The sequence below is a fragment of the Carassius auratus genome, chromosome 29, assembly GCF_003368295.1.
Source record: "Carassius auratus strain Wakin chromosome 29, ASM336829v1, whole genome shotgun sequence".
Taxonomy (NCBI): Eukaryota; Metazoa; Chordata; class Actinopteri; order Cypriniformes; family Cyprinidae; genus Carassius; species Carassius auratus.
Genome location: NC_039271.1, coordinates 20,206,352 through 20,223,587, shown reverse-complemented (window position 1 = coordinate 20,223,587; position 17,236 = coordinate 20,206,352). Strand labels below are relative to the sequence as shown.

The window sequence follows — 17,236 nt, the reverse complement described above, 5'->3', positions numbered from 1 at the left end:
TGAGATAGGAATTTTGGGTTTTCATGAGCTGTATGCCAAAATCATCAGTATTAAAACAATAAAAGACCTGAAATATTTCAGTTGGTGTACAGTGAATCTAAAATATATGAAAGTTTAATTTTTATCATTACATTATGGTAAACAATGAACTTTATCACAATATGCTATTTTTCTGAGAAGGACCTGTACTTGTACTAGTTTTCACATAACGTCTAAACATTTTACTAGTTAGACTTTTTCCAAAATATAATTCCTGACTAAATGTATAATCAAGTGAAACATTCTGAAGTTTCAGTAACAATATACAATACTATACCATTCAAAAGCTTGATAATAATAATAATAATTCCTTACATTTATATAGCGCTTTTCTAGGCACTCAAAGCACTTACATAGTCAGAATCAGAATCAGAATCAGAAAGAGCTTTATTGCCAAGTATGTTTGCGCATACAAGGAATTTGTTTTAGTGACATAAGTTTCCAGTACACAGAGACAACAACACACAGACAAAAAATAAAAAAAAAATAAAAAAGAGATTTACAAATTGACAAATAAATAAGTGTATAAACAATTGTGCTATAAATGATAATGGAATAGGATTGAGTGAGATGCAGGAATGTTCTAGGATGGAGGATTAACAAATAAATATAAGGATATTGCACGTTTATAAGCATAAGTGGGGAACATTGAACTGTTCATGAGGTAGATTGCCTGGGGGAAGAAACTGTTTTTGTGCCTTGCTGTTCTGGTGTTTGCGGCTCTGAGACGCCGGCCAGATGGCAAAAGTTCAAAGATGGGGTGACTTGGATGTGAGGGATCCAGAGTGATTTTCTGAGCCCTTTTCCTCACTCAGGATGTATACAGTTCTTGAAGGGTGGGCAGGGGAGCACCAATAATCCTTTCAGCAGTCCGAACAGTTCTCTGTAGTCCTCTGATGTCTGATTTTGTTGCTGAACCAAACCAGACAGTTATTGAAGTACACAGTACAGACTCTGAGTAGAACTGTTTCAGCAGCTCCTGTGGCAGGTTAAACTTCCTCAGCTGGCGAAGGAAATACAACCTCTGCTGGGCCTTTTTCACAATGGAGTCAGTGTGAATGTCCCACTTCAGGTCCTGAGAGATGGTGGTTCCCAGGAATCTGAATGACTCCACTGCAGTCACAGTGCTGTTCATGATGGTGAGTGGGGGGAGTGCAGGTGGGTTTCTCCTAAAGTCCACGATCATCTCCACTGTTTTGAGCGTGTTCAGCTCCAGGTTGTTAAGACTGCACCAGACAGCCAGCTGCTCAACCTCTTGTCTGTAAGCAGACTCATCACCGTCCTGGATGAGGCCGATGACTGTAGTGTCATCTGCAAACTTCAGGAGCTTGACAGAGGGGTCTTTAGAGGTGCAGTCATTGGTGTAAAGGGAGAAGAGCAGAGGGGAGAGAACACATCCCTGAGGGTCACCAGTGTTGGTGGAGCAGCTGTTTGATGTGAATTTCCCCAGTCTCACTAACTGTTGCCTATCTGTCAGAAAGCTAGTGATCCACTGACAGATAGAGCTAGGAACAATAATAATAATTGATAATAATAATAATAATAATAATTCCTTACATTTATATAGTGCTTTTCTAGGCACTCAAAGTGCTTTACATAGTCAGGGGGTATCTCCTCATCCACCACCAGTGTGCAGCATCCACCTGGATGATGTGACGACACACACACACACACACACACACACACACACCACACACCATCTTACTGGTGGAGAGGAGACAGAGTGATGAAGCCAATCAGCGGATCTGGGGATTGTTAGGAGGCCATGATGGTCAGAGGCCAATGGGTGAATTTAGCCAGGATGCCGAGGTAACACCTCTACTCTTTACGAAAGACATCCTGGGATTTTTAATGACCACAGAGAGTCAGGACCTCGGTTTAACGTCTCATCTGAAGGACGGTGCTTGTTGACAGTATAGTGTCCCCATCACTACACTGGGGCGCTAGGACCCACACAGACCACAGGGTGAGCGCCCCCTGCTGGCCTCACTAGCACCTCTTCCAGCAGTAACCTAGTTTTCTCAGGAGGTCTCCCATCCAGGTACTGATGTAAATAATATAAATGTAACATAAATGTATAATAATTTATATAAATGTAACAAATGTAATAATGTTGTTCTTTCATTTTATCCCCCCTAATAAACCTGAAAAAATATTCTCAGCTCTTTTCAGCATTAATAATAATAATAATAATGATGATAATAATAACAATAATAGTTTTTTTATTTTGTAGAAAATCAGATTAAGATAAAGATTTTCGTTTTCTATAAATTGTATCTTAATTTTGATCAATGTTTAATCAATCAATTGCCCGTATTTTATAAATTAGAAGCAAATATATAGCAGAAAATGTAATGAGGCGCCGGCACGATCACTTTCATGTGACCTGGAGGGCGCCGAAACTCAGCGTGTGCCTCACAGATTTGAGAAATATAGGCTATATATTACAGACAGCTTGAATTGTCTACTTTTAAAGGAAAATATTCAAACCAAAATAAATGGGCTACTCTCTGATTATGTAATCCATAATATGCATTTCTCTCTGGCATGGCTGAGTCAGCATCGTCAATCTTTGCAGCGACACAGAAGACACCAGTTTATTACTAAACAATTAAATGTCTCCTTGCATATTTTCGGACGAGGCCATTCTGGGTTGAGCGAGACCACACGGAATGAGCGAGCGGGTCGTAATATATGGAAATAATATATAGAAATGCGCTCTCCGCTCACGAGCTCTGATCGGAACAAACCCGAACCTCACTGTCTGCGGAACAGAAACATCACAATAGACATAGCCAGACTATTTTAGAACAAATTATGAGCTTATCGATGATTTTTTTTTATAATTCCTGACGAAATTTGAATATATTAAGGAGTTTTTGTTTGTTTGTTTTTTTAGTTTTTTAGTCAGCATGTAGCAGTTTAGAAACAGAGCAGACAACCAGACAAGCAACCACGAGAGTGACAGACGGAAAGCCAAATACACCGGCGCCATCTTGGAATTCTCAAAGAAGAATATGAACTGCAATGGTCCTAAATTACTAAAAAAACCCATCAATGTATGATTCTAACACTCAGATTGTTGACAGTCTTTTACATGCACATTTAAGTATATGTAGAATGGGGTTAGTTAAAGATAAACCTGCCGCTCGTGTCACTGGAAGTCCCCAGATCTCCACTTTTAATGAACAGAATCACGTGGATGTGGCGCTGGCGGTATGAACAGGGCTTAAGAAAAAGAAGAAAGTGATGATGTAAATGATGGTTTGCAGGAACTCTGTCCTTCTACAGCATCTCTGACACAGTGGCAAATAATAATCCATTTGTGATGGGACTGACGGCTCAGTCGGACTGAAGACCTTCATATAAACACCTGACACAATGAGCCTCATCCACACAGTCCAGACCACATTCACTCAGACGCTCTATCCTGGGTTTAGGATTAATGCTGGACCATCAGTGAAACTGTGTTCATGAATCAGAGTCTGACGAGAGATTCTACCCATAATGCTTTGAGCTGCACGATGAGAGGTTATAGAGTCTCTTCATCACATTAATACTGCAGCTGAACTTCTGTCACTGAAATAACATCAGAATAAATTCGTCATAAATATAGACCGTAAGATCAGTGTGTGTGTGTGTGTGAGTCCGGTTAAGTGACGATGTGTGCTTATTTCACTCGAGTTCTTGGCTGATAGCAGGCTGTTATTGGTGGTTTGGGTAGCAGATAATGGGTGAGCATCTCCTCTATTTCTGTCGTTATCCCTCTTAGTTGGAGCTCAAATTATAAAGCAATCACATGAGCAACGAGAGCAACATCACACAAGTGTTGTGTGACACAATCATTGAGTTAACTCAGAAATCTGTTGCCTCCCTCTGATCACCACCAGAGGGCTCTGTCTCCTGAGTATTGACTCAGTTTCCCACAATCCTGTGCGTGCCACTGATTACCAGCTCCCTGCATCTCATTCCTGAACTTTTCTGGGTCTCGCTTCTTTTGAGTTTTCCTTTTCTTGTCTAAATTAACCAGCGTGTTACCCTTGTCTGACGGCTTCATACAGATGTCAGTGTTTGACTTGGCTCTTGAAGCACCCTACCATCGCTCTAGTATTTGGTTCCCTATGAAAGTGATGAAGGCATACACATCAGCTTTAACTGTTTGCCTGATGCTATTCTGCAATGAACGATGGTGTCCACTCGGACGGTGAATGAACAGAAGCCTCTTTTTCTGAAGTATGTCTCCAGTTGAAGTCGATGATGAGGAGTCTGTACGTCACTTAATAATTTGATCTTTTTAGTTTTAAATGCTATCACACATAGTAAGGTTAATGAATCCTGCTGGTGATGACTTCTGTAAAACCCTTCCTGATCTTTTCCTTTCTTAAAGAGGTTTATAAAATGAGCACAGAAATTCAGTTTCTTTCCCCGACATTAACTGAAATATTAATAAAACTGATTGCAAAGACAAAACAACAACAAAACCTCACTGTCTAGATGTATGTTATGATGCGGCCCAGTCTCGCTTCTGAAATAAAACACACACTTCATATAATACCAGACTAGACTACAGCACACAAGTACTGAGGATGGATCTGTTATTAATATTGTAGATTTAGTAGGTTATTTAAAATATTGGGGATTTTATCCCGTAAAGCTTCAATGACTGCAAATCGTTCTGTTAAACTTAAAAGTGTTTTTGGTTCTTGAAAGAAAAGTCTGGATATATTAAGACTAATTTATGATTCACATAATAAGAAAGCGATTCAGTTTCTGTATGGGATTCTTATATTAGCGAGGCGCGCCGTGTGGATCAAAGGATCCAGAAACAGGAAAGACTGGATCTGCAGTTTACATGTTTAATCAAAGAGGTGAGATAAGCAGACGAGCAACAAATGATCTGAGTGTGTATGCAGTTGAATTATACGCTTTTATGATAGCATTAGAATAGATTGAGGAAAACAAAATTAAGAAAGCTTTGATTGGAAGTGATTCAGTGTCAGCTTTATACAGTCTCATGACTGGTATATCTAATAGTCATCAGGATTTACTGTATTCAATATTGATAATGTATACAAGAATGAAGGAAAAATGCTATGAGATTCAACTGACGTGGATTCCTGCTCATATTGGCATTGTGGGTAATGAGAGAGTGGACAAGTTAGCTAAACAAGCTGTTAAAAAAGAGAATATTGAAGTAAAGATTAAGTTGTCAAAGTCTGAAGGAAAGCGTGTAGTATGGAAAGAAGCCATTAGAGAATGGCAAAATCTGTGGGACAGGGAAACTAAAGGGAGACATTTGTATGCTATTCAAAATAAAGTAGGGGTTGTGAAGAATAGGGGAGGGAATAGAAAAGAAGAAATAGTTATGACAAGATTAAGGATATGTCATAGTGATCTGAATAGCACATTACACATGATAAGAAAGCACCCAACTGGTTTTTGTGGTTGTTGTCAGGTTGCAGAAACTATAGAGCATGTGTTGTTGAGTTGCAAACAATATGAAGAACAGAGGAAAAATATGATGGAAGAGTTAGGAAAAGTTGGAATAATAGGGACAATTTTATCAAGATCAGGTCTGATGAGAAGAATATGATGTAAATGGATATTAAAGGAAAATAAATCCGGAAGATGGCGGTAGTGCAACAATAATGGATGCAAGCTGCCGATAAACTCTAAAGAAGAAGAAGAGGCGCGCCGTGACGTCATGCGGTCGGCGCCGTGCGTAGCGTGCTGACGCGAGCGTCGCTTCCCAGCATGCAGTGCGCGAGTGAAGATGGCGGAAGGCGGCGCGGCGGATGTGGAGACGCAGAGAGGAGAGATCGCGACGCTCCTGAAGACGCCGCTGCGCAGAGCGGACACCTGGTGAGACGCGCCGCTCCTCAGAGTCTCACAGTCCGTCAGTCACAGTCAGTCAGAGCCGCGTCACGGTCGGGTCGGACACTCGCACTCACAACAACAACATCATCGTCATTATTATTATTATAGTTATTATTATTACAGATCACACACACGCCGGTGAGAGCGTCGCTCCCTTCACCGTGTCTCTGCCGCAGTGCCACAGTAAACGCGTGTTCAGATGAATGACAGCTGATCCACGTGAATGTCATGTTCTCAGTCAGTCAGGAGTGTGTGTTTGTGTGTGAGTGACGTCACGTCCGGTCTCCCGCAGGTATCTGGTGGACAGTCGCTGGTTCAAGCAATGGAAGAAGTATGTGGGCTTCGACAGCTGGGACAAATACCAGATGGGCGAGCAGACTGTGTACCCCGGACCCGTGGACAACTCGGGCCTGCTCACAGGTGTGTGTGTGTGTGTGTGTGTGTGTGTGTGTCAGACACCTGTGTGTGTGCTAGGGCTGGGCGATATATCTAACGATATGATCATGCGCATCTAAGCAGTAAAGCTGCTTCCGTGGTCATCGCTAAAATCTCCATCACCTGCTTATAATTGGAGTGGCATTTAACAGACAGAGCCGTAGATCGCTGACAAGCCACGCCATATCGCGTTCATTATCCCAGATGAATCGCCTTCGATAATGAGAGCGATATGGCGTGTCTTGTCAGCGATCTACGGCTCTGTCTATCAGGGGTGGGACTTTCAAGTCACAAGCAAGTCTTCAAGTCATATCCAAGTCCTCAAAGGGTTAAAGTTGAGATAATTAAGTGACTAATTAAATGATGATTGTGCATTAGTGATGAACTTCTGCTGTTAACAATCAACATCACTGAAGTAAAGAGAGACACAAGAACTACAACTGAGTTTAGCCACAGCCTTCAACTGAAAAAAGTAAAAGAAAAAAAACGCTATGTCACCATAATTGTGGTCAGGGTTTGCTTTAGGTAGTGTCTTCACCCTTTTACTAACTCAAACCAATTTGATTCAAAACAATTGCAATATTGTTTTCGCAACAAACATGTCTGCATTGTTGAGTCGAACCTTGCAGTAACAGATGATCTTATGCTCTTTCTGCTTCTAACTCATGATGACTGAACATCATGAAATGGTGTTTATCTTTGGATAGTAGACTGACACTCAGCTATTACTGAACTGAAGTAAAATAAATCACAATGCTTCAATGTTGAAAGACACAAAAGGAGACAATCAGTTCAGGTTTTTAGACAAACACACTTATCACACGATCCTCAACAGTGGTGACAATTTTTCATACTGCAGTGCATGATGGGAGTTTTTACTAAGGTGTTACCCAGCATGCAACATCTTGTTGATTGTCACCACTGTTGAGAGTCATATGCTGGTTCTTGATGTCTGTGTGTGTCTACAGCGTATAGCTTTTCAAATTGTGTGTGCACTTAGTAGATTTAAAATTCACTTTAATTATTTTTCCATAGTGTAGTTTTACTGGGTTGATTATGCTAAACTTAAATAGAGCTAATGTTAATTTGATTGTAATCTGACCACCTATCACATACAGATTAATTTCTTCTCTCTGCTTCACAGCACCTCACGCAATGCTACATAAAGAGATCTAACATGACAGTCAAGGGTCAAGAGCCCCACTAAAGCTAACACTGATCACTTTAACCAATAAAACATCAACATCTGATCCTCTGTAATGCTCAACAACAGCAGGTGTTCATCATTAATGCACAATCATCATTTAATTAGTCACTTAATTATCTCATTAACTTTAACCCTTTGAAGACTTGGATATGACTTGAAGACTTGCTTGTGTCTTGAAAGTCCCACCTTTGCTGTCTATTAAATGCCACTCCAATTATGTGATGGATGGAGATTTTAGCGGTGATCACGGAAGCAGCTTTACTGATTAGATGCGCATGATCATATCGTTAGATATATCGCCCAGCCCTAGTGTGTGTGTGTGTGTGTGTGTGTGTGTGTGTGTGTGTGAGACAGACTCCTGTGTTTGTGTGTGTGTGAGACGGACACCTGTGTGTGTGTGTGTGTGTGTGTGAGACAGACGTGTGTGTATTCAATTCAAGTTTATTTGTATAGCGCTTTTTACAATACAAATCGTTACAAAGTAGGGGTGTCCATGGTTAACCGGTTAACCGATTAACCGTTAAAAATTGCGTAACCGAGTGAAACATTTTGATCAGTTAAGTGACGTCAATGGCGTGCATTGAATTTAGTTGTAATACATTTTTGCACCACCAGAGACCGCCAGAGCGCTCCCAGACATTTGTAATGTCCACAAGAAGTCGTCATTTTTCTAATATGAAGCGGGCAAAAAAAGTACAGCGTTGGAGCACTTTAAAATTGAGAGTGACGGGGCAAAATGCAAGTATTGCAATACAGTGCTTAGATATACTTCAAGTACAACCTCGTTGTTGTAATCTCAACAGCCAACACCCGGGCATCATTAGGCCGGTCAGGACACACTGGATGCGTGGCGATGAGCGAAAGCATCTGAGCTGCGTGGCGTGTCCGTTTTTAATTCGGCTCCCATGTTAACAGGTTAGAGCTTGTCGACTGCCTGCGTGAGACGCGCGGCTCGACGCGTGCATGCTAGAAATAGAACCGACGCCTTGTTGGAAGCGTTTCCAGGCAAAATATAATAGGAAAATATGTTTATATGTCATTTTGTACACAAATACATATTAATTCATGACATTTTGATATTTGAAAGTCTATAGGTTGACATAAATTCAGATATAAATGTAATTAAAAAAAATAATTATCGATTTTCAAATATTGTACCTGTCAAACATATCATAGCCTTAGCGAGGCGGCCGCGGAGCCTGCTTGTTACCTTCGCCTAAACACGGAAAGTTACATAACCATTACTAGAGCCTGTTCCTTTATAACATAGCCAAAGGTCGGTGTATATTTGCTTTATACATTTTAGGCTTATTCTCAAATTCAGATTGTGTTAGTGGGCGGGATTATTAGGTAGTTTTAATAGGACAATTTGACCGGAGAGATTAAATTTTGTCGGACATTTTTTTTTTTTTTTTTTTTTTTTTGCCAATGTCTGGAAATGACCGGACAACGGAAACCCTGGCGCACATTATGGTTAACCGATTATTAACCGCTAAGGGCCTCGGTTAACGGTTAATGAAAAACTTGAAAACGTGCAGCCCTATTACAAAGCAACTTTACAGAAATTTACATCTCTACAATATTTAGTAGTAGCTTATAAGTGGTGACTGTCAGTTTGTGTACGTTTGACAGGATTTTTAGAAAAATGTATATGTCGTAGTCAGCTAGACGATGAACACTATTAATATTATTAATTAATAATTATTATATGAAGCAGTCACACTTGTAGCAATATTTGTTAGTTCTGTTGTTGATTCAGGGTTAGCATCATCTGGGGTCCTCTGAGGGTCAGCATCATCTCTTCTCAGGTGTTCTGGATCCAGACTGGAGCTTGTGTAAATCCTAGTTACCACGGGATGAAGATCCAGCAGAAACAGAGAAACACATAGAGACATCATTAGCATAGCTGCTGATCCAACAAAGTAAAATTAGTTTAACCCAAGCTAATGAATAAAAAATGCACATTTGATCAGATGCAACTACACTCACAATTAAAGATACATTATTCGAATGCTTGGAGAAAGAGATGTGTTTTTAATCTCGATTTAAACAGAGAGAGTGTGTCTGAACCCCGAACATTATCAGGAAGGCTATTCCAGAGTTTGGGAGCCAAATGTGAGAAAGCTCTACCTCCTTTAGTGGACTTTGCTATCCTAGGAACGACCAAAAGTCCAGCGTTTTGTGACCTTAGGGAGCGTGATGGGTTGTAGCGTGGTAGAAGGCTAGTTAGGTACGCAGGAGCTAAACCATTTAGGGCCTTATAGGTAAGTAATGATAATTTGTAACTGATACGGAACTTAATAGGTAGCCAGTGCAGAGACTGTAAAATTGGGGTAATATGATCATATTTTCTTGACCTGGTAAGGACTCTAGCCGCTGTATTTTGGACGACCTGTAGCTTGTTTATTGATGAAGCAGGACAACCACCTAGAAGTGCATTACAATAGTCCAGTCTAGAGGTCATGAATGCATGAACTAGCTTTTCTGCATCAGAAACAGATAACATGTTTCGTAGCTTGGCAATGTTTCTAAGATGGAAGAATGCAATTTTTGTAACATTGGAAATATGATTTTCAAAAGACAAATTGCTGTCTAATATAACACCCAGATTTCTGACTGTAGAGGAAGTAACAGTACATCCGTCTAGTTGCAGATTGTAATCTACAAGATTCTGTGTAGTGTTTTTTGGTCCAATAATTAATATCTCTGTCTTATCCGAATTTAATTGGAGAAAATTTTTTGTCATCCAATCTCCAATCCATTTTTAACACACTCTGTTAGCTTAGATAATTGGGAAGTTTCATCTGGTCTCGTTGAGATATATAGCTGAGTATCATCAGCATAACAGTGGAAGCTAATTCCATATTTTCTAATAATATTACCAAGGGGCAACATGTATATTGAAAATAGAAGGGGACCTAGGACGGATCCTTGTGGCACTCCATATTTTACTGATGATAAATGAGATGACTCCCCATTTAAGTAAACAAAATGGTAGCGATCGGACAGGTAGGATCTAAACCATCTCTTCCATCCGGAAGTCGTGGCCTAATGGTTAGAGGGTTGGACTCCCAATCGAAGGGTTGTGGGTTCTAGTCTTGGGCCGGCAGGAATTGTGGGTGGGGGGAGTGCATGTACAGTTCTCTCTCCACCTTCAATACCACGACTTAGGTGCCCTTGAGCAAGGCATCGAACCCCCAACTGCTCTCCGGGCGCCGCAGCATAAATTTAAAATAATAATTTTAAAATAATTTGCCAGTACACTAGGATCTAGTTTTGGTTTCTTAATAAGAGGCTTAATAACCACCAGCTTGAATGGTTTTGGGACGTGACCTAAAGATAACGACGAGTTAATGATATTGAGAAGCGGTTCTTCGGCTACAGCTAACAGCTCTTTCAGTAATTTAGTGGGTACAGGATCTAATAAACATGTTGTTGGTTTAGATACAGTGATAAGTTTATTTAGCTCTTCCTGTCCTATGGTTGTAAAGCACTGCAGTTTATGTTTGGGTGCGATGGATGAAACTGAAGTGTTAGAGGCTGTAGAATCTACAGTATTGTTCAAAATAATAGCAGTACAATGTGACTAACCAGAATAATCAAGGTTTTTAGTATATTTTTTATTGCTACGTGGCAAACAAGTTACCAGTAGGTTCAGTAGATTGTCAGAAAACAAACAAGACCCAGCATTCATGATATGCACGCTCTTAAGGCTGTGCAATTGGGCAATTAGTTGAAAGGGGTGTGTTCAAAAAAATAGCAGTGTCTACCTTTGACTGTTCAAACTCAAAACTATTTTGTACAAACTTTTTTTTTTTCTGGGATTTAGCAATCCTGTGAATCACTAAACTAATATTTAGTTGTATGACCACAGTTTTTTAAAACTGCTTGACATCTGTGTGGCATGGAGTCAACCAACTTGTGGCACCTCTCAGCTGTTATTCCACTCCATGATTCTTTAACAACATTCCACAATTCATTCACATTTCTTGGTTTTGCTTCAGAAACAGCATTTTTGATATCACCCCACAAGTTCTCAATTGGATTAAGGTCTGGAGATTGGGCTGGCCACTCCATAACATTAATTTTGTTGGTTTGGAACCAAGACTTTGCCCGTTTACTAGTGTGTTTTGGGTCATTGTCTTGTTGAAACAACCATTTCAAGGGCATGTCCTCTTCAGCATAGGGCAACATGACCTCTTCAAGTATTTTAACATATGCAAACTGATCCATGATCCCTGGTATGCGATAAATAGGCCCAACACCATAGTAGGAGAAACATGCCCATATCATGATGCTTGCACCTCCATGCTTCACTGTCTTCACTGTGTACTGTGGCTTGAATTCAGAGTTTGGGGGTCGTCTCACAAACTGCCTGTGGCCCTTGGACCCAAAAAGAACAATTTTACTCTCATCAGTCCACAAAATGTTCCTCCATTTCTCTTTAGGCCAGTTGATGTGTTCTTTGGCAAATTGTAACCTCTTCTGCACATGCCTTTTTTTTAACAGAGGGACTTTGCGGGGGATTCTTGAAAATAGATTAGCTTCACACAGACGTCTTCTAACTGTCACAGTACTTACAGGTAACTCCAGACTGTCTTTGATCATCCTGGAGGTGATCATTGGCTGAGCCTTTGCCATTCTGGTTATTCTTCTATCCATTTTGATGGTTGTCTTCCGTTTTCTTCCACGTCTCTCTGGTTTTGCTCTCCATTTTAAGGCATTGGAGATCATTTTAGCTGAACAGCCTATCATTTTTTGCACCTCTTTATAGGTTTTCCCCTCTCTAATCAACTTTTTAATCAAAGTACGCTGTTCTTCTGAACAATGTCTTGAACGACCCATTTTCCTCAGCTTTCAAATGCATGTTCAACAAGTGTTGGCTTCATCCTTAAATAGGGGCCACCTGATTCACACCTGTTTCTTCACAAAATTGATGACCTCAGTGATTGAATGCCACACTGCTATTTTTTTGAACACACCCCTTTCAACTAATTCAACTAATTGCCCAATTGCACAGCCTTAAGAGCGTGCATATCATGAATGCTGGGTCTCATTTGTTTTCTGAGAATCTACTGAACCTACTGGTAACTTGTTTGCCACGTAGCAATAAAAAAATATACGAAAAACCTTGATTATTCTGGTTAGTTACACTGTACTGCTATTATTTTGAACAATACTGTACATTCACTATTGTATTTCTAATGTTATCTATTTTATCAGTGAAGAAATTCATAAAGTCATTACTATTAAGCGTTGGTGGAATATTTGAATCAGGTGGCGTCTCGTAATTTGTTAACTTAGCCACTGTGCTAAATAAAAAACCTTGGATTGTTTTGGTTATTTTCAATGAGTTTGTGTATATGCTCTGTCCTAGCAGTTTTTAGAGCCTGTCTATAGCTGGACATACTGTTTTTCCATGCAATTCTAAAAACTTCTAAGTTAGTTTTTCTCCATTTGCGTTCAAGGCTACGAGTTACTTTCTTGAGAGAGTGAGTATTACTGTTATACCATGGTACAGTACGTTTTTCTCTAACCTTTTTCAATTTGATCGGGGCAACAGTTTCTAATGTATTAGAGAAAATAGTGCCCATGTTGTCAGTAATTTTGTCTAATTCATGTGTATTTTTGGGTACAAATAGCAGTTGAGATAGATCAGGCAGGTTATTTGCGAATCTGTCTTTGGTGGCTGGAACAATAGTTCTGCCCAGACGGTATCGCTACGACATATAATTAATATCAGTTATACGCAGCATGCATGATACAAGGAAATGGTCTGTAATATCATCACTTTGAGGTACAATATCTATAGCAGTAAGATCGATTCCATGAGATATAATTAAATCTAGTGTATGATTAAAACGATGAGTGGGCCCGGTGACATTTTGCTTGACTCCAAAGGAGTTTATTAGGTCAGTAAACGTCAACCATAACCAGAAGATCTGAGAGGAAATCTGCAAATTCTTTTAGGAAGTGTGTGTGTGTGGCACCTGTATGTGAGTGTGTGTGCATGTGAGTGTTTGTGTGTGTGACACGCCTGTGTGTGTGACGCCTGTTTGTGTGTGTGACACCTGTGTGTGTGTGCAGACGGTGACGTGCTGGGACTCAAGCAGCACCTGATCGATGAGCTGGACTACATCCTGCTGCCGGCCGCCGGCTGGAACAAGCTGCTGAGCTGGTACGGTCTGAGCCCGGGACAGGAGCCCATCGCCCGCAAGGTGCTGCAGCTGAACACACACACACACACACACAAGATCAACCAATAGATCTTACACAATCCATTGATTAAACATGAGCACTGCACATTAAGTCAAAACTCCTTATTGGTGTTTTTATATGAATGTATATTTGAAGAGTTTGGTTCCAAAACCAAAATCAGTATTGTGTCTGGTTGGTATTGAAAAATCCCTTTAAAATGTTATGCAAAATGCGATATTCGCAGAGTTATTAGGTCATGTTTTTTCCCTTTTTTCCAAACCGTGACAAGCGTTAGTCTCCCTTTTTTGCAGATTGCGATTATATCCGCTAAACCAGTGGTTCTCAACTCCAGTCCTCGGGACACACTGCTCTAACACATTGTGTATGTCTCTCTTATCTGACACACTCATTTCAGTTCATGGAGTCCATCCTAACGAGCTGATGATCTGAATAAGGTGTGTTAAATAAGGGAGACATACACAATATGCAGAGCAGTGGGTCCTGAGGACTGGAGATGAGAACCACTGCGCTAAACCAATCACAGTGCACCCTTCCACGCACTGTAAAGAGTAACAACCAATCACAGTGCACCCTTCCACGCACTGTAAAGAGTAACAACCAATCACAGTGCACCATTCCACGCACTGTAAAGAGTAATAACCAATCACAGCGCACCATTCCACACACTTTAAAGAGTAATAACCAATCACAGTGCACCCTTCCACACACTTTAAAGAGTAATAACCAATCACAGTGCACCCTTCCACGCACTTTAAAGAGTAACAACCAATCACAGTGCACCCTTCCACGCACTGTAAAGAGTAATAACCAATCACAGTGCACCCTTCCAAGCACTGTAAAGAGTAACAACCAATTACAGCGCACCCTCCCACGCACTGTAAAGATTAATAACCAATCACAGCGCATCCTTCCACGCACTGTAAAGATTAATAACCAATGACAGCGCACCATTCCACACACTGTAAAGATTAATAACCAATGACAGCGCACCCTTCCACGCACTGTAGAGATTAATAACCAATGACAGCGCACCCTTCCACGCACTGTAAAGAGTAATAACCAATCACAGCGCATCCTTCCACGCACTGTAAAGAGTAATAACCAATCACAGCGCACCCTTCCACGCACTGTAAAGAGTAATAACCAATCACAGCGCATCCTTCCACGCACTGTAAAGATTAATAACCAATCCAAGTGCACCCTTCCACGCACTGTAAAGAGTAATAACCAATGACAGCGCACCATTCCACGCACTGTAAAGAGTAATAACCAATCACAGCGCACCATTTTACGCACTGTAAAAAGTAATAACCAATCACAGCGCACCCTTCCACGCACTGTAAAGAGTAATAACCAATCACAGCGCACCCTTCCACGCACTGTAAAGAGTAATAACCAATCACAGCGCACCCTTCCACGCACTGTAAAGAGTAATAACCAATCCAAGTGCACCCTTCCACGCACTGTAAAGAGTAATAACCAATCACAGCGCACCATTCCACGCACTGTAAAGAGTAATAACCAATCACAGCACACCATTTTACGCACTGTAAAGAGTAATAACCAATCACAGCGCACCCTTCCACGCACTGTAAAGAGTAATAACCAATCATAGCGCACTATTCCACACACTTTAAAGAGTAATAACCAATCCAAGTGCACCCTTCCACGCACTGTAAAGAGTAATAACCAATCACAGCGCACCCTTCCACGCACTGTAAAGAGTAATAACCAATCACAGCGCATCCTTCCACGCACTGTAAAGATTAATAACCAATCCAAGTGCACCCTTCCACGCACTGTAAAGAGTAATAACCAATGACAGCGCACCATTCCACGCACTGTAAAGAGTAATAACCAATCACAGTGCACCATTTTACGCACTGTAAAGAGTAATAACCAATCACAGCGCACCCTTCCACGCACTGTAAAGAGTAATAACCAATTACAGCGCACCCTCCCACGCACTGTAAAGATTAAAGATTAATAACCAATCACAGCGCATCCTTCCACGCACTGTAAAGATTAATAACCAATGACAGCGCACCATTCCACACACTGTAAAGATTAATAACCAATGACAGCGCACCCTTCCACGCACTGTAAAGATTAATAACCAATCACAGCGCACCCTTCCACGCACTGTAAAGAGTAATAACCAATCACAGCGCATCCTTCCATGCACTGTAAAGAGTAATAACCAATCACAGCGCACCCTTCCACGCACTGTAAAGAGTAATAACCAATCACAGCGCACCCTTCCACGCACTGTAAAGAGTAATAACCAATCACAGCGCATCCTTCCACGCACTGTAAAGATTAATAACCAATCCAAGTGCACCCTTCCACGCACTGTAAAGAGTAATAACCAATGACAGCGCACCATTCCACGCACTGTAAAGAGTAATAACCAATCACAGCGTACCATTTTACGCACTGTAAAGAGTAATAACCAATCACAGCGCACCCTTCCACGCACTGTAAAGAGTAATAACCAATCACAGTGCACCCTTCCACGCACTGTAAAGAGTAATAACCAATCACAGCGCACCCTTCCACGCACTGTAAAGAGTAATAACCAATGACAGCGCACCATTCCACGCACTGTAAAGAGTAATAACCAATTACAGCGCACCCTCCCACGCACTGTAAAGATTAATAACCAATCACAGCGCATCCTTCCACGCACTGTACAGATTAATAACCAATGACAGCGCACCATTCCACACACTGTAAAGATTAATAACCAATGACAGCGCACCCTTCCACGCACTGTAAAGATTAATAACCAATGACAGCGCACCCTTCCACGCACTGTAAAGATTAATAACCAATCACAGCGCATCCTTCCACGCACTGTAAAGATTAATAACCAATGACAGCGCACCATTCCACACACTGTAAAGATTAATAACCAATGACAGCGCACCCTTCCACGCACTGTAAAGATTAATAACCAATCACAGCGCATCCTTCCACGCACTGTAAAGAGTAATAATCAATCAACTTGGAATGGCAACCAGTTTCTCAAATCACTTGGCAGTGATGGGGGTCAATGCAACAGGACGGAAGTCATTAGGGACCGAAGCAGTGGAGTGCTTTAGTACTGGTACGATGGTGGAGGTTTTGAAGCAAGTGGGGACAGTAGTTTGGGTCAGGGACAGATTGAAAATGTGAGTGAAGACCTCAGCCAGCTGCTCTGCACATGCTTTAAACACACGACCAGGTACTCCGTCAGGGACAGCTGCTTTCCGTGCATTCAGCTTACGTAGTGTATGGTAAACATCTGATGTGGAGAGTGTGAGAGGCAGTTCACTGGGTTGATGCTCAGCCTTGAGTGAGATCATCTTATTATTATTTGGATCAAAACAAGCATAAAAGTGATTGAGCTCGTCTGGGAGGGAGGCAGAGCTGGAGGGGGGCACAGAGTTAGGTGGTCTGTAATCTGTGATAGATTGT

General features: G+C 41.1%; 1 protein-coding gene across 3 annotated transcripts in view; it reads left to right on the top strand.

Moving 5' to 3' along the window:
• Nucleotides 1-5,763: 5,763 nt before the first annotated feature.
• Nucleotides 5,764-17,236, top strand: part of usp15 (ubiquitin specific peptidase 15) — a 40,909-nt gene continuing 29,436 nt past the window's right edge. For all 3 annotated transcript variants that reach the window (XM_026210092.1, XM_026210091.1, XM_026210090.1), the window contains exons 1-3: nucleotides 5,764-5,901; nucleotides 6,209-6,336; nucleotides 13,646-13,776. In XM_026210092.1, coding sequence (XP_026065877.1) covers nucleotides 5,813-5,901; nucleotides 6,209-6,336; nucleotides 13,646-13,776 — 348 coding nt within the window. In that variant the 5' untranslated portion in view covers nucleotides 5,764-5,812. The remainder of the gene's footprint in view (nucleotides 5,902-6,208; nucleotides 6,337-13,645; nucleotides 13,777-17,236) is intronic.